This window comes from Trichosurus vulpecula, chromosome 8 (assembly GCF_011100635.1).
Source record: "Trichosurus vulpecula isolate mTriVul1 chromosome 8, mTriVul1.pri, whole genome shotgun sequence".
NCBI classification, from domain to species: domain Eukaryota; kingdom Metazoa; phylum Chordata; class Mammalia; order Diprotodontia; family Phalangeridae; genus Trichosurus; species Trichosurus vulpecula.
The window spans coordinates 214258078-214283979 of record NC_050580.1 but is presented as its reverse complement, the minus strand read 5'-3'; the positions used below and the strand labels follow the sequence as shown (position 1 = coordinate 214283979).

The window sequence follows — 25902 nt, the reverse complement described above, 5'->3', positions numbered from 1 at the left end:
TTAAAGTATCTCTTGACCTTTTTTCTAGGTTGATTACTTTTTTTTTGAGCAATCAGGGTTAAGTGACTTGCCCAGGGTCATATAACTAGTAAGTGTCTGAGGCCAGATGAACTCAGGTCCTTCTGACTCCAGGGTCAGTAATCTATTCACTGTACTACATAGCTGCCCCCAGGTTGGTTACTTTTTTGTATATTTTTTTAAATCTTTAGACTTTGTGCTAATTTGTGGATCTGAGTTCTATTTTCTCTACTCTGGATTTTGAAGGAATCCACTCCTGGGTAAGGTTTTCCACCTTCTATTTCTAAGCTATTTGTTCTCCTTTCATTGTTTTTCTTTCCAAAATCATTTTGTTTCTAATTTGATTTTATTATCTCTTGCTTCATTTCTTCTACTATTTTAGTCCTTTTGGCAAAGCTCCTTTTCCCTCTGAGGATCTGCTCACAGTTGTTGGGCAGTTACACTCTTTCTCTGAGTTTGCCTCTTAGGTTTTCTCTTAATCCATAGTACTTTGTCATCATGCCTTGTGGGTTTTTTCTTCCGTATACTCCTATTTTCAGCTTCAGTTCTAGGTTTATGATATCGTACTGGGTCAGTCTCCTTAACACCCTTGCATGGGATAGTTTGGTTCTACCACTTCTGGAGTATGGATGTTTCTGCCACTGCCAAATCAGATGAGATGCAAGGTCCCACCCTGTCCCCTTCAATGCTTGGTTCCTGTTATACTGTTCGGGTGGCATATTGCAGATCTCTGTCCTCAATGGGATTCCATTGTCATCTCTTTCCATGATCCCCAATCTATAGTTGATTCCGTTCCCTGCTGAGGCCTTTACAGAGCCCTGTTGTGATGCCAGCCTAAAGCCTCTTCCAACATTCTTCTAGGACCCCACCTACCCATCCCCAGAACTGGCTGCCAGGTGATGACTCTGCCCTACCTCCTCCTATGAATTCCAGTGCTACTTAAGCAGCATACAGTTGTGCCCCCTTTCCCTGTGCAGGGGGCTGGTTCTATCCCTGCTTCTGTTTCAACAGGTCAAAGTCAGGATCTAGCTTCAGGTCCCCCATTACTGGAGCTCATGATGGCTTGCAACTCTCTGCTCAAAGCATTGCCTAATTAGTTTCAGGTCTATTTGTAGGAGTTCATCCAGATTTCTTACTCCTGTCTTGGCCAACCCATTTACCTATAGACTCATACTGGCTTCCCTGGTGGCTCCGCTTTCCCCTTCTGCCCAGTTTACTTGACTTTATGCTGGCTTGACTCTTCTGCCCATCTCTGCTAGTTTCCGATTTCTTTTTGTGCAGAACCAAACTGGACAGAAGTTTATTTCTGTTCTTTTGGATTTTCTGTATCATCGGTCTTTCTAGGGTCAATTTGAGATATTGGCTGGGCTTTATATGTGACAGTTTCTCTATGACCTTTTACATTATAATCTTAACTAAGAACTACATTGATAATAAGTAAATAGAACTCAAGATACCTTACATTGTTAGGCACTTCATTGTTCATAAAACTTTGGTTTAAAATCCAAAAGATTGTTAACAGATGCAGTTTCTGGCTTCAGGCTGGGAAAAAGCTCCCTTGAACAACAGAATATGTTGTGATTGGAAATTTTTTAAAAGTAAATTACCTTTAAAGATAAGAACCACAAATATTTCCGTTTTGGAAACAACCACAGTCATATAAGACAGAATATTTCCTGGACCTTTAAAGAAAGTTATAATGGTTGCTGTCCTGTTGTCAAAGAGGACCAAAATGACATCACTACATTAGGGGCAAGGTACAGTGTTAAAAGTTATAATATTGTCTGTGGAACTCCCTATGACAAACACCAGTTACCTATACCATTAACATTTACAGATTTGTTTGGCCTTCAAAGTCACAAAACTTTATCTATGTGTGTCTCTCTCTATGGCTCTGTGTTTCTTTTCCAGTCTCTATTATTCAATAAGGAAAAAGTTCCAGTAATTCTTTCTGGCTGCTTGCAATATTTTCTCCTTGACCTGATAATTCTGGAATTGGGCAAAAAATATTCTTTGGAGTTTTCATTTTGGGATCTCTTTAAGGAGGTGATTGGTAAATTCCTTCAATGAATATTTTACCCTCTGGTTCTAGGATACCAGGGCAGTTTTTCTTGAAAATTTTTTGAAAGATGCTGTTGAGACTTTTTTTTTTTTGATCATGGCTTTCAGGTACTCCAATAATTCGTAAATTATCTCTCCTGGATTTATTTTCCAGGTCAGTTTTTTTTTTTCCAATGAGGTATTTTACATTTTCTTAAATTTTGTTTGACTGATTCTTGAGATGTTGTGTACAGTCATTTGCTTCCACTTGCACAATTCTAATTTTTAAGGAATTATTTACTTCAGCTAGCTTTTGTACTTCCTTTTCCATTTGGCCAATTCTACTTTTTAAGGAATTGTTTTCTTCAGTCAATTTTTTCCCTTCCTTTTCCAAGCTGTTCACTCTCTCTTGCATAACTCTCATTTCTTTTCCCAATTTTTCTTCTACCTCTCTTATTTATTTTTAAAACCCTTTTTGAGTTCTTCCAAGAAGGCTTTTTGGGTTTGAGACCAATTCATACTCCCCTTTGAGGCTTCACACGCAGGCATTTTCACATTATTGTCCTCTTCACAGTTTGTGTTTTGACTTTCCCTGTCACCATTGAAGGTTTTCTATGGCTAGAGAGGGCTCTTTTCTGCTTTTTGCTCATTTTTAAGTCTATTTAGTGATTTTTTTTCCCTTTATTTATTTTTAGTTTACCACACACGGTTCTACATAGTTTTGAGTTCCAGTTTTTCTCCCCTCCCTCCCCCCTCCCTCCCCAAGACGGCATGAAGTCTCATATAACTGTCATGTATAACTTCGCATTGAATTAATTTATGCTCTAGTCAAGTCGTGGAGAAGAATTTTGACCAATGGAATGAATCATGAGAAAGAAGAAACAGAACCAAAAAAACAAAACAAAACAAAAAAAAAAACAGTGATTTTTAAGGTTGAGCTTTGCTCCTCAGGCACCGGGGGAACTGTCCCAAGCAGCTTCTTGTGCTGGGCAGGCCTGGATCCAGGTCACTGGCTTTCTGCAGCAAGTGGTGGCAGCTTGCCCACTGTACTGGGGTGGCCCAGGCTAGTTTCACCTGTTGGACTTGGGGTTCTGGGGCTGGCAGTTTGCCTTCTTCATTTGGGCTGGAGTCCTCACAACTGGCCTGCTGGGCCAAGATCAAGGGGCCTCAGTTGCTGATCTGTGCTGTGACTGAGAGCCTCCCATTGCCTTGCCCCCACATAGTCTGTCCTGGGCTGTACTCCCCTTTCACCTCAGTGAAACAGGCATTTCCTGAAGTCCTTCTAAGTTATCTTAAGCTGGAAAATTGTTTCACGCTGTATTTTTGTAGGTTCTGTCATTCCAGAATATTTTTAGAGATTTGATTTAATGTTGTTTCTGAGGGGCACTGGGGAGAGCTCAGGCAACTTTCTAGCTTTGCTCAGCCATGTTGGCTCCACCTTCCAAGTAATTCTTTCATATCATTTTAATCTTAGAAATGGTTCTCTCGTAAAAAACTACTTGAAATAATAAACAACTTTAGCAAAGTTGCAGGATATAAAATAAACCCACATAAATCCTCAGCATTCCTATACATTACTGACAAATCCCAACAGCAAGAGATAGAAAGAGAAATTCCATTCAATGTTACTATAGACACTATAAAATATTTGGGAGTCTATTTGCCAAGACAAACCCAGGGCCTATATGAACATAACTATGACACACTTTTCACGCGAGTAAAATCAGATCTAAATAAATGGAAAAATATCAGTTGCTCATGGTTAGGCCGAGCTAATATAATAAAAATGACAATTTTACCTAAATTAATCTATCTATTCAGTGCCATACCAATCGAACTACCAAAAAATTATTTTACTGAGCTGGACAAAATAATAACAAAATTCATTTGGAAAAACAAGAGGTCTAGAGTATCTAGGGTATTAATGAAAAGACATGCTAGAGAAGGTGGCTTAGCCACACCAGATATTAAACTGTACTACGGAGCAGCAGTCATCAAAACTGCCTGGTACTGGTTAAGAAACAGGGGTGTGGATCAGTGGAATAGGATAGGTACACAGGTAGGAGAAATCAACAAGTTTAGCAATCTACTCTTTGATAAACCTAAAGAGGCCAGCTTCTGGGCTAATAATTCACTATTTCACAAAAACTGTTGGGAAAATGGTAGGGCAGAAACTGGGCATAGACCAATATCTCACACCATACACCAAAATAAAGTCAAAATGGGTTCATGATCTAGGAGTAAAATCTGATACTATAAGTAATTTGGGAAAGCAAGGAATAGTTTACTTATCAGATTTATGGAAAAGTAAAGAATTCGTGACCCAACAAGAGATAGAGAGCATTATAAAATGCAAAATGGATAATTTTTATTATGTTAAATTGAAAGGTTTTTGTACAAAAAAAGCCAATGCAACAAAAATTAGGAGGGAAGCAGAAAATTGGGAGAAAATCTTTGCAACTAGTTTCTCTGATAAAGGCCTCATTTCTAAAATATACAGGGAACTGAGCCAAATATATAGGAATACAAGCCATTCCCCAATTGAGAAATGGTCAAAGGATATGAACAGGCAGTTTTCAGAGGAAGAAATTAAAGCTATCTATAGGCATATGAAAAAAATGCTCTGGATCACTACGGATTAGAGAAATGCAAATCAAAACAACTCTTAGATACCACATCTCTCCTGTCAGATTGGCTAAAATAACAAAACAAGAGGATAACAAATGCTGGAGAGGAGGTGGGAAAATTGGAACATTGCTACATTGCTGGTGGAGTTGTGAGCTGATCCAGCCATTTTGGAGAGCAATTTGGAACTATGCCCAAAGGGCTGTAGATATGTTCATACCCTTTGACCCAGCAATACCACTTCTAGGGTTGTATCCCAAAGAAATCACACAAGCGGGAAAAGGACCCATATGTACAAGGATATTTATAGCAGCTCTTTTTGTGATAGCCAAGAAATGGAAATCAAAGGGATGCTCATCAATTGGGGAATGGCTGAACAAGCTGTGGTATATGAAAGTAATGGAATACTATTGTGCCATAAGAAATGGGGATGATACGGACTTCGTAACAATCTGGAAAAACCTACACGATATAATGCTGAGTGAGCGGAGCAGAGCCAGGAGAACATTGTACACAACCACAGATATATGGATTCTGTGAGGACCAACCCAGACATACTTCACTCTTCTCAGCAACGTAAGGTGCAAGGACAACTCCAGGGGACTCACGATGGAGAATGCTATCTTCATCCAGAGAAAGAACTGTGAAGTTTGAATGCAGATTGAGGCACACTTCATGCTCGCCTTTTTTCTTCTCTTTTGTTTTTGTTTTTGGGTTTTTTTTTCTTTTTTTTTTTTTTTTGGTTCTGTCTCTTCTTTCTCATGATTCATCCCATTGGTCATAATTCTTTTCCACAACTTGACTAGTGTATAAATTAATTCAATGCGAAGTTATACATGGTAGTTATATGAGATTCCATGCCGTCTTGGGGAGGGAGGGGGGAGGGAGGGGAGAAAATCTGGATCTCAAAAAAAAATTAATATAAAATAAAAAAAAAAGAAATGGTTCTCTCTGCCTTCATTTTGACACTTAATGAAGGAGACCTAGTCAGCTAAGTCTTAGAGAAAGAATTATGTTATCAGACAATTGGTTGATAAACATTTATTAAGTACCTACTCTGTGCCAAGCACTGTACTAAGCACTGGGGACATAAAAAAAGGGAAAAGATAGTCTCTGTTTACAATGCAGTGGGGGAGACAACAAGCAACCAAATATGTACCAAGCTATATACAGGAAAAATATGCAATTATTAAAAGAGGAAAGGCACTAGAATTAAGAGGAATTGGGATAAGCTTCCTGTATAAGATGAGATATGAACACAACATGGTTTTCTAGGGAAATAGTCACAGATCAGATCATAAGTTATTGTTAGAAAAGGGGGAGAAACACTTGGTTGAAAAAAAAACTGGCCAGTCTAGTGTTCTCAGCTTTACTTACCCATGTAATTTCTGTTCATATTTTTTTCCTTAGAATTTTTGCCTATCACCAACACATATTGTGTGTTTTCTTGGCTTTAGCTAGGAAATTACATCACATGTTCAGTATGTGTGAGAATTTCCATAATTTTCCAGTTCTTAATCTTAAAAGATTGAGAAATCTGTGATTTCATAAGTTTCCCCACAAAATGAAAAATTTACCTAATTAAACTTGCTTGTGATAAGCTTGGTTTGAAGGGTCTCTAAATTCATTATTTTCCAACTAAGAGGTTCTCTTTTTAATCTATGAATACTACAAGACTTGTAACTTCCTGACCTTCGAACATGGAAGCACATTGGGCAAACAAATATCACAAGCTCGACAGGGAGCTCTAATCAAACATTCTCTATCCATCCTGGTTTGCTTCAAACCCATCCAAATTTCCTACTTAAATATGGCATATTTTAATTGTATTAATCTGACTGCTTTTAACCATAAATATCCTTTTAGTCAGTCAGCTATCATCCATTTATAAGTGAGGCAGATCCATAAGCCCATGTGACTCCCCAGAGGAATTAAGTGACCTCCTTTTTGTCTTCTAAGTCGCATATCAAACCCAAGCTGATGGAATAAGGAGTCATTGGATAGTAGGAGTCTCTGCATTCCAAGATATCTAGCGAAAATTGGCCTCTTACCAGTAAGACTGACTCATTTATCAGGAGATGGAACTTGGTAGCTAGTGTCCATATCCATTCTTTTTTCTAAAAAGCATCTCCCATCAACCAGCACGTGAAATGGAATACTACAATGGGAAACTGTAAACTGGCAAGTTGAAAAATGGGCAGCAGCTGTTGGTCTGAGGTCATTACCCTCCAGAGGCTGCTTTTTTCCTCATGTGAAGGTCAGTAGTTTCCATGATTAACTTTCAATTATTGTCACGGGTGTAATAAAAAAACAAAAAACCTGAAGGAAGAAGAAAACTTTCCCCTCTCTCAGTAACCTTCTCCCATTTTCTGCCCTTTCCTATTCCCTTGCCAATTCTTGACCTCAAAATTCATTCTATATTGCCTTAAGTGTAAGCAAAACAAAAATCCATAGCACAGTGAAGGAGATAATATCTTCTGCATACAATATAATTCAACAAGCATTATTAAACCTGTAAGGCACAAGATTTTAATAATGAGGCTCTGTTCAAATATAGTTGCTATATTTTTAAAGAATAGCATTATGACAAGCTACATAGCTTCCGAAGTCAACACAACCTGATTTCTTTGACAATCATCACGGAATATTTGTCAAAAAATATCATGTACCTCCCTTTCATTCTTGAAATTTATTTTTTATAATACTGAAAGAACATAAAATTCATCACTTAAAGCAACCAGCTTGTTGCAATAGACTTGCTGAGTAGTTAGACATGCATGGGTAAGGAGGAGGACTGCCACACAGTTAATCAATATAGAGGAAGGAAATGACCAGACCAAAATTTTATTGATCATAAATTGGTTGGTCAATTTAAAGATTCCAACTCAGTCTGACAATATCAAGGAGTAGACTGAGAGACAGAAGGAGTGAGCAATACACTTTTAGTTCCATTTACTATTGCCAAAATCCTCAAATACATAGCTTTTTAATAAATTATTTCCATTCAATTAAAAATTTGTGCTTTAGTTTTTTATATCATTATTTTTTATTTTTATACTAAAAGTATCTTTTATTAAAATACTCTGCAAAGGTATAAGGCCATATCACCATGTAGAAGATAATGGCTTCATTTTATATAGTGAAAATCCTACAGCTGGTGATGTGACATACCAGCAGGGTTTCTAATGCTCTGACTTGCTAATTTTTTGTCACAGTTTTCCTGGTTTGGTTTTTTGCAGGCTCATTCTCCTACATCAGGTCTTTGATAAAGTAGGAGGTGGGAGTGGCAGCCAAGAATAGGATTAATACCAGGAATAGGGAAATGGTGGGTAGGGCTTGGGAAAAAACATAGGCTAGGAAGGAGGGAGAGAGAAGGAGGGACAGAGAAGGTGAAGAGAGAGATTCTAAAAAATAGCAGTGTGTACATTTGCAAAAGGTAGGCAAATCCATGGTGTTGGATAGATTTTTTTCTTTTAATAGGAAGGTAAAAGTTGGAAAGGACCATAGAGATCATCTAATTCAGGGTTTCTTGACCTGGGGTCTCCATGCATAGATTTCAGGGGATCAATGAATATCAGATGGGGAAAATTTTTTACACCTTCATTTTCATTAACTTCTAATTGAATGTTATCACTTCCTTCAATTATGAATTTAAAATAACAGTATTTTAAGAAGCAGTCCATAGGCTTCACCAAATAGGCAATGGGGAGGGACCACTACACAAAAAATTTAAAACTCAAAAAATTTGAAATTCCTATTTTACTTCAACCCATTTCTTTTATAGATTAGGAAAATGAGGTCCAGGGTAGTGAAATTATTTTCCCCAACCTCATACTTCATGTTATGGAGAAAGTTCTGCCATAAGCCTGAGATCATTAAAAGGTAAGTGAAAAGAAGGAAGAACACTGTTACAATGGTATATTCACATAACTAAAATATAAATAGGTAGTGTGTCAGATATGCCCATCAGACTTTTAATATGAAGAACTGCCTCCTGGGAAAGTGTTTAATGAGAGAGATTTAAGAGTTCTAACTCATATTTTAGTTTTTTGAATATGTTATTTTTCCCAATTACATGTAAAAAATTTTTAACTTCTTAAAAATATTTTTAGTTCCAAATTCTTTTCCTCCTCTCCTGTCCCAACCCCTTCTTGAGGTGGTAAGCAATTTGATACAGCTTATACATGTGCAATCATGCAAAACATATTTCCATATTAGATAAGTCATATTTCAAAAAGAAACATGTCCATCTCTGACCTTTTTCTTGCTGCAATATATTTGCCATTTCTTCTCTGCTGGAAGTGCAAACATGGCTTCTCTGTGTTTGTCTGTGAGGTCAAGTTCATCCTAAAAAGAGAGATGTTAAATGGTCAAAATACTAAATTCCAAGCCAAAAAAATTTAAGCCAAAATCAATAATTTGCCATGAAAGAAGACATTAATACAGTAATTTAAATCTTGAAAAGAGCTTTAGGTACATTATATCACTCGAGGTAATGTAGGTACTATTCATCATTACTGTTAAGGAACTGAGACTCAGAAGTTAAGTGGCTTATCCAAAGTAAACAATGAGTGTCAGAGGTAGGTTTTGAACCCAGCTCTCTACCAAGTACAAGAATCAAGTGTCCTTTTTAGAATACTTCCTAAGAAAAAAGAACTTATCAAGCACATTTAATTCATTTCCATTCATAAAACTTTTATTAAGTTCATATTATATACGAGGCACCAGGGATACAAAGACAAAAATGAAACAGTCACTGCCCTCATGGGTCTACTGTTCTACTCAGGAAATGCAACACAAATTAAAACATATACAGACCAAAAAATCAGTAGCAACTACAGCTAACAATTGGAGGGATCGGGGAGAATGGAACTGGAAAGGCCTCCAGTAGAATAGGGCATTTGATTTACAGACTAGATTCCCACAGAATATAAGCTCCTTGAGGGTAGGGACTGTTTTGTTGTCATTGTATGTCCAGTGCCTGGCACACAGTAGGCACGTATTTGTTACACAGGAGCCAGAAGGGGGGCTTCAGTAGCGAGAGAAGTGGGGGAGAGGGCCCTTCCTGTGGTGGCGGATGGAGACTAGTGCAGGAAGAGAGGTGTCCCAGCAGCCCTCACCTCAGCAGAACAACAAGAGTAACTGAGTCCCGGGGGTGGAACTAACTAATGTCAATGCCAGGACCCCAGACTTGGCTTATCACAGCCAGGGGAAGTGGCAGACACCAACACAGACACGAGCTGAGACCACCCATGCTGTAGAACAGTCCTGGGGAAGAAGAGGCTCCCAGCAGCCAGACCACCCCTCCCCCAACACCTCACAAAACCAGAGGCCATAGCACAAAAAGCTACATCCCATCACAAGAAACTTGGGACAGAGCTCCCTGAGCCCCAGGAGCAGAGATCCACTTCAGAAACCAGGAGGAAAAAAAAAAACACCATGAAAAAGAATAGCAAGAAGGCTTCAAAGATGATTGATTCATATTACGGACACAGGGAAGACCAAAATACCAATTCGGAAGAGGACAGCATGGACGCTACACCCACATCTGAAACCTCAAAAGGGAAAGTGAACTGGTCTCCAGCCCAGAAAGCATTCCTGGAAGAACTCAAGGAGGACTTTAAAAACCAAATTAGGGAGGTAAAAGAAAAAAATGGAAAAAAAAATTCAATGAGGAAAACAAATCTTTAAAAGGTAAAATTGGGGAATTGGTTTAAGGAAAATCAGAATATAATTGGAGAAAATGTCTCACTGAAAATTAAAATTAACCAAATGGAAAAGGAGATAGAGAAGACAAAGGAAGAAAACGAAACATTAAAAATTAGAATTGGGCAAGTAGAATCTAATGACTCTATGAGACATCAAGAATCGGTCAAACAAAATCTTTTAAAAAGGAAAAAATAGAAGAAAATGTGAAATATCTGATTGGAAAAACAACCAACCTGGAAAATAGATCCAGGAGAGACAATCTAAGAATTATTGTTCTACCTGAAAGCTATGATGAAAAAAAGAGCCTGGACAGTAACTTCCATGAAATCCTTAAGGAAAATTGCCCAGAGGTCCTAGAACCAGAGGGTAAAATTGTCATCGAAAGAATCCATCGATCATGCCCCTGAAAAACATGCCAAATTGAAAACCCCAAGAAATATTATAGTCAAATTCCAGAACTACCGGGTCAAGGAGAAAATCCTGCAACCAGCTAGAAAGAAACAATTTCAAATATCATGGATCTACAGTCAGGATCAAGCAGGATCTTTCAGCTTCTACATTAAATGACAGGAGAAATTGGAATACAATACTCTGAAAGGCAAAGGGGCTTGGACTACAACCAAGGATCAATTACCCGGCAAAATTGAGCATAATTTTCCAGGCAAGGAGATGGACATTCGAGAAAATGAGGGAATTCCAGACCTTCCTGATGAAAAGGCCAGAGCTCAATGGAAAATTTGATCTCCAAATACAAAACTCAAGAGAGACGTAAAAAGGTAAATGGGGGGAAAAACCACTAGTTAATCAATAAGGCTAATTAATTACATCCCTATATAGGATTATTTTGTTTTATATATGTTACACACACACACACACACACACATATATATATATACACATATACATGTCAATCTTGAAAATAGTATACTCATTATGACAACTGAAAGGGATATTCATAGACTGTGGATATCAGTATAAAATAAATGATATAATGATTAAAAATATAATTAAAAGATATAAAGAGATGGTTCTGGGAGATAAGGAGGTAGTAGAAAAAGGTAAATTACATCACATGAAGAGGCACAAAAACATACTGTAGTAGAGGGAAAGAAGGGAAGGAGAAGAGCAGTATTTGAGCTTTACTCTCATTGGATTTGGTTCAAGAAGGGAATAACATACCCTGATAAGTATAGAAATCTAACTTGTCCTACAGGCAGGGAAAAAAAGGGATGGGGTAGTAAGAAGGGAGGGAAGAAGTAGCAAGTGGAAAATGGTAAGATAAGGGAGGGGAATCAAGAGGGAGGGTAAACTGAGGAAGGTGGCAATCAAAAGCAAAATTTTGTTCAGTGGAAGGGGAAAGGGAGAAATAAAAGCACAAACAGGGGGGAAATAGGATGGAAAAAAAGACACAGACAGTAATCATAACTGTGAATGGGATGAACTCTCCCATAAAATGGAAGCAGATAGGAAAATGGATTAAAAACCATAATCCTACAATATGCTGTTTACAAGAAACACATTTGAAACAGAGGGATACATACAGGGTGCTTCAGCTAAAGAAAAAAAAGCAGGGGTAGCAATCCTAATCTCAGACAAAGCAAAAGCAAAGATAGATCTATTAAAAGAGATAAGGAAGGAAACTATATCCTGCTAAAAGGCACCATAAACAATGAAGCAATATCATTGTTTAACACATATGCACCAAGTGGTACGGCATGCAAATTCTTAGAGGAGAGGTTAAGGGAGTTGCAGGAAGAAATAGACAGCAAAACTATAACAGGAGACCTCGACCTCCCCCTCTCTGAACTTGATAAATCTAACCTCAAAATAAACAAGAAAGAACTTAAGGAGGTGAACAGAATTTTAGAAAAGGCAGATATGATAGACCTCTGGAGAAAACTGAATGGGGACAAAAAGGAATATACTTTTTTCTCAGCGGTACATGGCACATACTTAAAAATTGACCATGTGCTAGGGCATAAAAACCTCACAATCCAGTGTAGAAAGGCAGAAGTAGTCAAAGCATCTTTTTCGGATCACAATGCAAAAAAATTATTTGTAATAAAGAACCATGGAAGAATAAGCTAAAAATTAATTGGAAACTAAATAATCTAATTCTAAAGAATGAGTGGGCCAAAGAACAAATCACAGAAACTATTAATAACTTCATTCAAAAGAATGACAATAATGAGACAACATACCAAAATTTATGGGATGCAGCAAAAGCAGTTCTTAGGGGAAGTTTCATATCTCTAAATGCTTACATAAATAAAAGAGAGAAAAAGGAGATCAATGAATTAATTGGGCATTCAACTGAAAAAGCTAGAAAAAGAACAAATTTAAAATCCCCAAATTAGAAATACTGAAAACCAAAGGAGAGATTAATGAAATTGAAATCAAGAAAACTATTGAATTAATAAATAAAACCAAAATTTGGTCTTATGAAAAAAACAATAAAATTGATAAACCTTTGGTCAATTTGATTAAAAAAAAGAAGAAAATCAAATTAACAGTATCAAAAGATGAAAAGGGTGAATTGTCTTCCAATGAAGAGGAAATTAAAATAATAATTAGGAATTATTTTGCCCAACTGTATATGCCCATAAATTTGACAACCTTAGGGATATGGATGAATATCTACAAAAATATAAATTGCCCCAGGTTAATCCTCGGTATTCCTATACATTACTAACAAAGCCCAACAGTAAGAGATAGAGAAATTCCATTCAATGTTACTGTAGACACTATAAAATATTTGAGAGTCTATGTGCCAAGACAAAGCCAGGGCCTATATGAACATAATCATGAAACAATTTTCACGTGAATAAAGTCAGATCTAAATAAATGGAAAAATATCAGTTGCTCATGGTTAGACCGATCTAATATAATAAAAATGACAATTTTACCTAAATTAATCTATCTATTCAGTGCCATACCAATCGAACTACCAAAAAATTATTTTACGGAGCTGGATAAAATAATAACAAAACTCATCTGGAAGAACAAGAGATCTAGAATATCTAGGGAATTAATGAAAAGAAATGCTAGGGAAGGTGGCCTAGCCATATCAGATATTAAACTGTATTACAAAGCATCAGTCATCAAAACTACCTGGTACTGGCTAAGAAACAGAGTCGTGGATCAGTGGAATAAGATGGGTACACAAGATGGAGAAGTCAACAACTATAGCAATCTACTCTTTGACAAACCCAAAGAATCCAGCTTCTGGGCTAAGAATTCACTATTCCACAAAAACTGCTGGGAAAATTGGAAAATGGTAGGGCAGAAACTGGGCATAGACCAATATCTTACACCATATACAAAAATAAAGTCAAAATGGGTTCATGATTTAGGAATAAAGGCTGATACTATCAGCCATTTGGTAAAGCAAGGAATAGTTTACCTATCAGATTTATGGAAAAGCAAAGAATTCATGACACAACAAGAGATAGCATTACAAAATGCAAAATGGATAATTTTATGTTAAATTGAAATGTTTTTATATAAAAAAGCCAATGCAGCAAAGATTAGGAGGGAAGCAAAAAATTGGGAGAAAATCTTTACAACCAGTATCTCTGATAAAGGCCTCGTCTCTAAAATATAAAGGGAACTGAGCCAAATTTATAGGAATACAAGTCATTCCCCAATTGAGAAATGGTCAAAGGATATGAACAGGCAGTTTTCAGAGGAAGAAATTAAAGATATCTATAGGCATATGAAAAAATGCTCGAAATCACTACTGATTAGAGAAATGCAAATCAAAACAACTCTTAGGTACCACATCTTTCCTGTCAGATTGGCTAAAATGACAAAACAGGAAAATGATAAATGCTGGAGAGGATGGGGAAAATTGGAACATTGTTACATTGCTGGTGGAGTTGTGAACTGATCCAGCCGTTCTGGAGAGCAGTTTGGAACTATGCCCAAAAGGCTATAAAAATGTTCATACCCTTTGACCCAGCAATACCAATTCTAGCGTTGTATCCCAAAGAGATCACACAAGTGGGAAAAGGACCCATATGTACAAAAATATTTATCGTAGCTCTTTTTGTAGTAGCAAAGAATTGGAAATCAAGAGGATGCCCGTCAATTGAGGAATGGCTGAACAAGTTGTGGTATATGAAGGTAATGGAACAGTATTGTGCTATAAGAAATGGGGAAGAGATGGACTTCATAATAACCTGGAAAAACCTACGCAATATAATGCTGAGTGAACAGAGTACAACCAGGAGAACATTATATACAACCACAGATATATGGATTCCGTGATGACTAACCCTGATAGACTTCATTCTTCTCAGCAATGCAAGGCGTAAAGACAACTCCAAAGGACTCATGAGGGAGAGAGCTATCAACATCCAGAGAAAGAACTATGGAGTCTGAATGCAGATTGAAGCACACTATATGCTCTCCTTTTTTTGCCCTTTGTGGTTTTTTTTTTGTTTTGTTTTGTTTCTTCTTTCTCATGATTCATTCCATTGGTCATAATTCTTCTTTACAACTTGACTATTGTGTAAATAAGTTCAATGTGAAGTTATATGTAGAAGATATATCGGATTCCATGCCGTCTTGGGGAGGGAGGGGGGAAGGAGGGGAAGAAAATCTGTAACTTAAAATTATGTGGAACTGAGTGTTGTAAACTAAAAATAAAAAATCTTAATTATAAAAAAAAAAAACCCTGTACATATTACTAGCTCCTGTGAGCATGGTAGTATATATTGTTCAATAAAATCAATGATGTGCATAAAAAATAATTGAAAGTCCTTTTTAAATCAGACCCCAGACTCCAAATGTGTTTACCTTCTCTTTTTATTAATTTTACCCCCTTTGGTCATAAACAGTTATATGCAAATGTGCTGGGGTACTCCTATTTATTGCTTGTAGCTCTGAAGGCTTCAACTTAGACCAACACCTCTTTGGTGTCCTTGTAAGTTTCTTTACATGCATTTCTCCAGTTTTCAATAAATAAAAGATAATCCTCTGCCTCTTTATAACACTAAACAGTTCCCACACGAGTGAACTACCATTCATTTGTTCATTCACATTTACAAAGTTCATTCACAAAGGAATTTGAGTCTTTACATTGTATACCAAAGTATAAAAAAAAAGTATGCCAAAGTATACCAAAATGCTGGCCTGGAGTCAGGATGACTCGTGTTCAAATGTGACCACAGACATTTACTACAAGTGTGACACTGGTAACTTTACATGTTTGTCTCAGTTTTCACATCTGTAAATGAAGATAATAATACCTACCTCCCGCATGAGATAATAACTGTGAAGCGCTTGGCACAGTGCCTAGCACGTAGTAAGCGATATACAAATATTAGCTAATATTATTACTGTTGTTGTTTTCTGACCCAAACTGTTCAAATTCTGTCTGAAAAGCTACATATATGCATTCTATCTGAAAGTAGAATGTATATACATATATTAGTACTTTATTATTTAAAAAAAGTTTTCCACTCCTATTATATAAATATAATATAACAATGTAATATTACAATACAATACAATAAAATATAATATCCTACTCCTTTTATGTATCTGTAATAGTAGCAAAAGCTTGTTTCTTTTGATAGTATAAATCTCTCACTTTACACAAAAACACCCTTAGGGACCTTTAGTCCCTTTCATCACTAAACGTGCCATAGGAAAAGGTCTTTAAGGCAACCATGTACCTTCCAAGTAAACCCAAACACCAGTGATCCAGTGATATAATTACCACAATCCCACAACCATTATTCATCTTCAACATTCTAGCTAGTAGCGCAGTTTCTGGCACACAGTAAGTACTTAATAAATGCTTGCTGACTGATAGACTATTTTTGATGGTAATTACTGTGGCTTTTTTCTTGTCTCCTCCTTTAGAGCCAGTAAGCCTAAGGAATTCCAGAATCTGAGTCAGGAGGCATCTCAGAGGCCACCTAATTCAATCCATCCCTAAATAAGACTACCCTTTGCAACATATCTAACAGGTAATTATTCAGTCTCTGCTGGAAGATGTCTAGTAAGAGGTACTTCCCCACTTCCTGGGGGGATCCCTTCCATTTTTGTGGATGACTCTGATAGCTAAGAAGGTTGGTTTTCCTCATATTTTGCCTAAATCTCCCTCCAGGCAATATCACTTTAGAGATCCTGATTTTACCCTTCAGGGAAAAACAAGTCTATACTTATTCCATTATGACAGACCTTCAAATTCCTGAAGTCAGCTATGATCTATCTCTCAGGCCCCACCTAAGTCACATGCAAGATGAGTAGCTTCAGTTCCTTTAACTGAATATCTTCAGTTCAACAATATGAATGCAAGGTCCTTCATTAACTTGGTCGCAGGTTCATAGAAGAGAACTCAGACACTGGCAGGTCGAACCTCCTCATATTAAGGATGAGGCAACTGAGACACAGAAAGTTTATATTATTTGCTCACAGTCACAAAGCTAATAAATGTCTGAGGTAGGAATTGAAAAGAGGTCTTCTTGACTTCAAATTCAGTACTTCTGTCATGACTCACCACTTGTCTCCCTGGTCACCATTCAGTGTATGGATGTCTTTTCCAAGACCAGAAGCGCCCAGAACTAAACATAATACTCCAATGTGATTTGAAAAGGTCAGAGTACAATGGTATGAATATCTTCTGTGTTCTGGACACTGTACCTCTCCTAATGTGGCCCAAATTACATTAGCTTATTTTGGCTGACATATTATCATTCACTAAGACCCCTAGATCTTTTTCAGCTAAACTATTTGAACATGACTCATTCCTCTTATGCTTGTGAAGCTGATTTTTTTTAACCCAAGTGTAAGAATTTACCTTTACTATTAATTTTTAGGTTATTGATTTCGGCTCAATGTTCTGTCAGGATTTTTGGAAAAAAATGCAGCGGTTACAGAATGCTACTTCAGTGGAGGGCAAAGATAAATTTGGGTTAGTCTTCATGTATAAGAAACCACTTTATAAATTTATATGAATGTACAGTATTGAATATTGCAAGACTTAGTGATGAACAAATGACTATAGAGGATGAAGAGAAGGGAATAAGTATTTAATGAAGCACCTACAATGTGCCAGGCAATGTGTTAAATGCATTACAAATATCTCATTTAGTCCTCACAACAACCTGAGAGATAGGTGCTATTATTATCCCCATTTTAGAGTTGAGGAAACAGAGACAAAAATTAAGCGATTTGCCCAGCTACTTGTCATACGGCAAGTAAATGTATGAGTCCTTATTTGAACTCAGGTGTTCCCAACTTCAGGACCACAGGGCTCTCTCCACTCCTCTGTATTGAATTAAGTGTTGGTATAGCAGTAATTCTGTTTCACGGTAGCCTGGTTTGCCTTATGTCTTACCTCTCTCAGGGTCTCAGTAGTTATGTAAAAACATACCAGGGCACAGATTTACCCCATCATTAGTCAAAGGAGACAAGAAAAAAAAACTTCAAATAAATATTAGCTAACTTGAAAATCACTCTAAAAAGATTGACTTTCTCTCTGAAATAATTCCAAAAGAATATCAAAGAATTGTATTTATGCTCCTCAGTAATCCATATGCACATTTTCATTATTTATTTGTTCAGTTGCTGAGCAGTCTAATTTTTGTAGAAATAGGATTTAAAAATCAGGATTATCAGTATTTGAAAAGAAAACTAAAATCTGTGTTGAAGGTCCAGCAAAAAAAAAAAAAACTACAAAGAGTGACCACCACACTAGTGGGCTCCACCTCCACACAGGTGAATTCAACCCCGAGGCCAACTGAATGACTGGCCAGTGTCTGCCTGGGCCTGCCATATCATGGAAAAGTCCAGTTGAGACGTTCACTCTCTACTTTAAGCCCAATACCCCACCTCTTCCACATGGTTCTACCTTCACAGAGTTTCCATTGCTCCTCAACCCCATTCTTTCTGGCCTCCTTTATGTTTTGTCTTCCTTTTTTAGAACTTAAGTTAATTGGGAATAGGAACCATCTTGTTTTCTGGTTATAGTATTCCTAGAGCTTAGCACAGTGCCTGGCACTGCATTCTCTCTCTAGAATCTAGAAAAAGGGAGGGGAAGAAGATAAAGAATTCTGTTTGGGACACGTTGAACTTAAGGTATCTTCTCAGAAGTAGAGAGGTTGCTCAGGGGAGAGCAGGGATGAAGCCGGAGAGCGTTAAATAATAAGGGTAGATGTAACTGTGTTGGGAACAAGTCTCACTATTGGCCACTAGAGGAAAATGTCACCTCTCAAGCTAACTAGGAAAGAAAAGTGAATATTGATTTGAATGTTGAGTAATCAAATCTTCAGCCCGAAAAAAGACATTGAGTTAGTTGAATTTCTCTACATCACTTCATCAGTAAGTCCTTAAATAACCTCTTTTTTCTCTCTCAATTTGCCTTTGTATGGTAGTTGACTAGAAGCTATAGCTTTCTCAGTAGTATGACTTCTCTATTTGTGTTTATTAACTTTATGCAAACATTTTCATCTTTGGAGACATTGTGACTGCTCCTGGAGCTCTCTTTATACCTTAGGCTTTGCAGAAATAATCCCATGTTTATTTGCAGAGAAGTACTAATTTTGCTCTTCCTGAAATATCTTTTTTAAAACCAATTAAAGGAAAATGAACTTGTGCTATAAAAATAAATCAGGAAACTGGTCTATACCTAGACATTCCTCATCTGAATTTGAGATTTTTATGGTTCATTTTCCCCATGGAGAACTTTCTTAAAATAAAGAAAAAAAATTCTCTCAATTATATTCCATTTACTCTACTAAAGACCTTTGATACCACATCATGCTATGGAAGTGACCCTGGACTCTTGAAGACTTTGCCAACTAAGGAGATGGTTTCAGAAAAATCTGGGAAGATCCATGTAAACTGATGAAAAGTGAAGTGAGCAGAACCAACCAGGAGAATAATCTATACTAAAGGGATAATAAATAACTGTAGGTATAATCAACTATGAAAGACAATTCTGATCAATACACAATGCCAAAGGATTCATGATATAAAATGCTAGTCACTTTCAGATAGAGAACTAATGGACTCACAGTACAGATCGAAGAATATTTTTTCCTTTATTTTTCTTGCCTTTTTCCCCCTCAGAAACATAGTTTATGTGGAAATATGTTTTTTATGACTGTATATGTATGATGAGTATCAAATTTCTTGTCTTCTCAAGGGGTAGGGGACAGGCTGTAGGGAGAGAAAGGATGTGGAATTGAAAATAAAATAAAAAAAAACCAACTGTGCCACCAGGACAAAGACATTAGAATGGCTTCAAGTACCAACTTGAGAATAGTCATATAATCTTTCATACAAGGCTAGGCCTAGCTAAGGTTGGAGAGATTCATCACTAGAAAGCAATGAATTTTTAAAGCCAAAGTAATTCAAGAAGGTTAACATACGTGACAGGATCATTTGCCAGGGTCACCCTACCCTTACCCTACACCCAACCTGGGGTAAGCTATATTTTCCCTAAAAGGTGACAATGCTGGGTCAGTGGGAAGTGAGACTGAGTCAAGCTGAATCTCCCTTTGTAAAATTTTTTCCTGGTAGAGTCTATATCCTTTAGACTTGGCAGAAGTCCCAACACCAGGGAGTCACAACAGCCTGCTTTGCTGACCAGATTCATTTTCATATGGAGGTAAGGGGGACGTGACCTAGGTGTTACTGGATCCTTATTTTATATCCTTTCTATATTAGGGCTAAGTAAACATCCCTTTGGTAACTAGTGAATGACCCACATACAAGTGTCTCATCCCAACATCAATCATGAACAAGGTACCTAAGTCAGACCTACTCCTCCAATAGCATGAAAGAATTATGATCCACACTGAGCTAGGGCATCAGGCTTTAAACTTCTAAAAATTATGCGCCCTAATCAATTTTAAAAAAATCTTTTCCCCCCACATTTACTTCTTTCTAAATGTGTATACATTAACTGCTGTGCTAATAAATATATACAGTATAAAATTTACACAAAAATAAAATTTTTTAAAAGAATGAGATAAATATGAATTGGTAACTGGTCCTAGGGTCAATAGGCAGTCAGTGGAGTTTACTCAATGGAAAATCATATTGTCAGGCCTGAGTTTTAGGAAAGCCATGTAGGCAGCTATGTGTCCCACTTTGCTTGCCAATACACTACGTAGAAGATGGAATTGGAGAGCAGAGACACTTGAAATAGGAAAAGCAATTAGGCTTATTGGATTAGTTCAGACAAGAAGTGATGAAAGTATTTAGTATGGTGGAGGCTGGTGAGTATAAAAAAGGGGACAGATGGTAAAGATGTGGAGGTGGAAAATAACAATTGGATATGTGGGGCGAAGGAGAGTGCAGAATAGAGTATAACGATGAGGTTGTAAACTTGGGTGACCAGAAGAAAGATGATAGTGCCCTTTGATATTAATAGGTAAGTTTAAAATAAGAGTAAGTTGGCAGTGGGGGAAGGTGAAATATTATACCTACCAGTACCTGCTTATCCCATGTGACTTATTCAGTCCTAAACAAAACAAAAAGGGGTTTTCTGGGATCTTGCTCCAGAGCGCAAACCCAGCTTTCTGAGGAGCACCCATTATAGGCATGAGGTGACCCAGGAGGCAGAGTTACAAAGTTCTGCAACCCATGTGCAGCAACCGCTGGAGGTGCGTAGGTAGCAGTTTATAATCAATCAAAGAGCGAGTATTTATTAAGCATCTTCCCCCCATGCCAGGGAGAGATGCAATGTGTTGAAGAAGTAAGTACGAAGACCAAAATAATGTCTATTTAAAGTTACAGTGGGGGAAATAAATACATATAAGTACATATAAAAATATAGACAGCATAAATATAAAGTGAACAGATACCAAAATGTTCGAAGTAGTAAATACAGGGTAGTTTGGGAAGAAAGGCACTAGGAAAGGGTTAATGCAGAAGATGATGATGCTGGAGCATTCTTAAAGGAAGAAAGGTAGAATAGTTTGTGCAAAGGTACAAAGGCGGGGTGGAGTGTAGAAGAAGCAGAGTAGGCCAGTTTGGTGAGGGGAAGAATGCTCAAGAAGCCGAATTTATTTCCAATAAGTCTGGAAAAAATAGGCTAGGTTATGTAGGGCTTAAAAAATAAACAGTTCATATTTTATCTTACAGGTGATAGGAAGCCACTGGGGTCTACCCAGAAGTGAAGCAATGTGGTCCCATCTGCACTTAAGGAAAATTACTTTGGCACCAGTGTAGAGAATGGATGAAAGCATGGAGACACTTGAGGCAAGGGGAACAACCCAGGCAACAACCCAGGCAAGAGGTGATGAGTGCTTGACCAAGATGGTAACTGTGTGAACCAAGAGACAGGATCCCCTATAAGAGATGTAGTGAAGGTAGAAAGGGCAAGATTTGTCAACTGATCGGCTATGTAGGGTAAAGGAGCTGAAGGAGTCCCAGGTAATGCTGTTGTTATGAACCTGGGAAACTGGAAGGATGGTGGTGCCTTGACAGAAATAAAGAAGTCTGGAAGAAGGGGAGCTCAAAGAAGGGAGGGGAAGAAAATGATGAATTCAGTTTGGGTCATGTGTCTTCTTACGGTGTTATTTCAGAAGTGAGGAGCTTGCTCAGTGAAGAGAGAAGATGGAGTGGGAGGGGGTGTTGAGGATTAAGAGTAACTGTTTTGGGAATGTCTCACTACTGGCTACCATTAAGAAAGGTGAGGATCTATCTTCCCACCTTCCAATTGATTCGAGGGGCCAAGCTATGGCCCCCATTCAATAAACATGTATTAAGTTCCTACTATGTTCAAGGCACTGTACTAAGGGTACAAGAGGTAAAAGACAGTCCCTACCCTCAAAAGTTCATAATCTAAGGGGGGAGGCAACAAACGAAAATGTACAAACAAGTTTTATATAGGAAAGGTATTAGAATTAAAGGGGTTTGTGACTATCTTCCCATAGGCCTTTGGTCCAAGAGAGATGGCCAAAAGACCATTCTTTTATTTAGAAGATGTTGGCCTTTTTAGTGAACTGATTACCCAGAAAAAAAGAAAATCTTCTTGTAGAAGCCTCTACTTTAAAAGAAACTGGTATGGAAAATGCCCACAATGATGGAACTATGGTTGCTTTTAAGTACTTTTAAGTACTCAAATAAATATGTCTGATTTCATAGGAAGAAAATTTTAGATGATTTCTTATGGCCCCTTACATGTCTGAGTGTGAACAAAAGCAATGTTACTAGAGTAAGAGAAACTACCAAATTGGAGGAAGAGGAATTGACCTAAATATATAGGTAAGCCATTCCTAAGAGATAAGTAGTCAAAGAATATGAAAATCTCATATAAATTTTGAATTTGTATAGTTGAAAATATAAATTTGTCCGTAACTTCCTCCGTTCTTTGTCTGCTAATGAATTTACTCTGTAACCATCGTTATAAAAGTGATAGCTGGCTGTTCCCTGATTTGGTGATTTTTTATATTTAGATTACTTGTCCATTGGCTGAACTCTATTTTGTACTAAACTGTCTTCCAGTTCTTAGCAATTTTTCCCTAATGAATTATGTTTGCAACTTTTAAAATTTTTAATTTAGTTTTTAAAAAAATTAATCACTGGCTCACTATGTGTTTGGTCAATTCTACTGATCTTTTTATATTTTTAACCAGCATCAAATAGCTTTAGTGATTGCTATTTTATAATATAGTGTGAAATCTGGTCATTCTAGGCCATCTTCATACCTCTCCCCCCTTGTCTTCCAATTTACTTGAATTTATTCGCTGCGCCAATAGTTGGATTATTTTAAAAGGTCACTAAACTCTATAAAGTAATTTCTTGGTAGCACTAAACATCCAGGTTAATTTTTCCCCATTGATATGGCTAAACCATGAACAATTACTCTCTCCAACTATTTATGACTTCTCTTATTTCTATAGCGTGTTCTGTAGTTAAATCTATGTGTCTTGGGGTTTTTCTTAGTAGGTTAAGTCAGATATTTTACATACATTTTGTAGTTGTACTTTGAATTTTTTTTTTTTTTACTATTCTATTCTGTTAATCTCTGTTTTACATCTTTTAAATTAGCCCTCAGTCCCTACGGATTTGTTTTGCTAAACTGAACTGATCCTAGTTTCCTCCCACAGACTCTCCCTCCACCTCCACCCCTCCAGTTATTTTTCCCTGCCCAAATTCTTTGTTTTTACCTTGAATAATTTTTTAACCCTTTCCTTGCCCAACACAGATGAGAGAGAGCATGGGATGAAATGCTCTCTAACCTCATCCTCCAATGACAGTTTGAATTATAATTCTTTGCAAGAAATAGTAATTTAATTCATTCTTCTTACTCTTTTCCCTTTCCACAATACTTTAGAATCTAACATCCCAATTTCACTGATTTCTCATCTACTTGTTCTTTATTCTATGATCTAACTTTCAGTTAAGGATAGGACTTCTGAAAGACAAGAACAAAACCTTAAAGCCTTCTCTGTTTCAAAACTATTCATACAATTACAGATCTCTATGTCTCCTCATCTGGTTTGAAGATTCTTTTGCTGAGAAGCCTCTTCCCAGAAACACTAATTAATGATGGAGGCAGGGTGAAGTGAGAGTTGGATCTGGGACTTCAATTCCAAAATTGCTTTCAAGGCTTTTAAGTTGCTACCTGCTCATGCAGAAACCAGTGCCTCATTCCTCAATGACCTAATTGACCTAAACTTCCTTCTTTATCGTCTCCTCTCAAATTCTTATGGGTGTGGCTCCCATATGTGGACTTAAGGTGGGAGGTGGCCCCTGAGAAGGAGGAATATAACATAGAAAAGATCTCTTGGACTAATTACTTCTTCTTTCCCCAACCAGGGTCCATTTTTTAAGCCCCCTTTGCATTACTCCCTCCCTCTGAGGAAACAAGTATTCACCTTCCACTTGCATGACCCAATTCCCACTCTAATAACTGGAGCTTGGCTCCTCAGTGCTCTTTCCCTTCCCTCTCAAAGATTTTCAGGCAGGACAAGAAACTAAAAACATAAAACCTTACAGGTCCCTCTCCCTTTCCTCTAGAGCCAAGATCCTACCCTCCTCTTTTCTTGCTTCCCCCAAACACCTTTCTGTGTTTTCCTTTTCCCTATAAAAATTAGCCAACCAGTCAGGAAAAGGGGTCTAAGAAATATAGAAATATTAATTTAATTCTTCTCCTTTCTATCCTCCCAATTCTTTTGACCTCCCCCTTAAAATCGAACCATAGATGTTCTCTTTTTTCTTTCAAAAATGAGTTTTAATAACTTTGTCTAGCTTTATAAATATGAAAATACTGATCCAATTGCTTAGTCTTTTGCTTGTAAAACCAACTAAACTACCAATGTTTAAGTTAACAATCCCATCTCCAACAAAATCAGCTACTAAGACTTGCTGTGAGCAAGGAAGGTATAGACCTGGAGCAGTTTGAGTTAACTTTGCCCTCAAGCGGCCTTATCTGGGACTCAGCTGTAGGGCCTTTTCAGCCAGTAGAACATAAGGATAATTTCTGCCCAGGAGTTTTTGAAACCACAGGGAAAATCCTTGCTGACTGCTTTTAACTTTCCTGCCCCTCTCCTTTTATCTGCTTATATCTTCTTGAATTGCTTCTGACTACCTTAGGAACTGCTTTTACCCTAGGGGTACTGTGTATATTTTTAGAAAAATGAATTTGGCATTTGAATCCTTAGGCTAAGTCATCCATTGAACCAGATACCGAACCAAGACCTAGACAATCAATTTTTCTTCTACCTCTGCAACTGAGTTCCAATTCTGCTATTCTATCCCTCTGGGGATCTACTGTCACTTGCTCTAAGTGCCCTGTTCTCCTCTTTTTCTTTTTTTTTTCTTTTTACTTCTTTTGAGAAGAATTTCCATCTTTGTACCTTTTTATCCTTTAAATTGATCTTTGGAGCTTTCTAGAAGTTATTATAATTTTCAGCCATTTCAAGAGATTGAGTGGCTATAGCAGCACTTTCTCTTTCTTCAGAATTTTTTTTTTTTGCTGGGGGGAAAAATTTCCTTTCACCTGTAATTTTTATTTATTGGATTTTTTGCTCATTTTTCTTCAAATCTCTTTAAAAAATCATTTGTGGTCAACATTTTACTCTATCTTGTAAATTCATACCCAATTTGAGATGATAGAGGGTAACTGGACTTATCTATGACTTCTCCCTCAGCATATTGCCAGAAACCCATTTCCTTTCTCTTTTTAGTTTCTTTCCCCACTAAGGGGCTTTTCAGCCTCCTTTCTCAGTAGTTCAAAGACCTGACACATAGTCTTTCCCTTCCCAACCATACCCTCATACTTTGGGACTTGAGCCCACATTCTGATATCCCAAATACCCTAGCTTCTCAGTTCAAACACAGCAATGGCCTTAAAATTAATTAAGCCACATACAGAGATGAAATCATGAGCAGTCACATGTGATCTTGAATACTAGAATTCTTTTCTGGTCATAACCTCCTACTTTAAAAAAAAACACACCTAAACAAAAATTAGAAGCGAACATTTTTTGAATGATTAATTTTTGTTACAAAAAAATTGATAGGTATCTGCATGATCAA

At 37.2% G+C, this 25902-nt stretch overlaps 1 protein-coding gene across 3 annotated transcripts in view; it reads right to left on the bottom strand.

The window, feature by feature from the left end:
• DAAM1 (dishevelled associated activator of morphogenesis 1) overlaps positions 1–25902 on the bottom strand; it is a 223212-nt gene that overhangs the window by 98670 nt on the left and 98640 nt on the right. For all 3 annotated transcript variants that reach the window (XM_036734415.1, XM_036734418.1, XM_036734417.1), the window contains exon 3: positions 8941–9030. In XM_036734415.1, coding sequence (XP_036590310.1) covers positions 8941–9030 — 90 coding nt within the window. The remainder of the gene's footprint in view (positions 1–8940; positions 9031–25902) is intronic.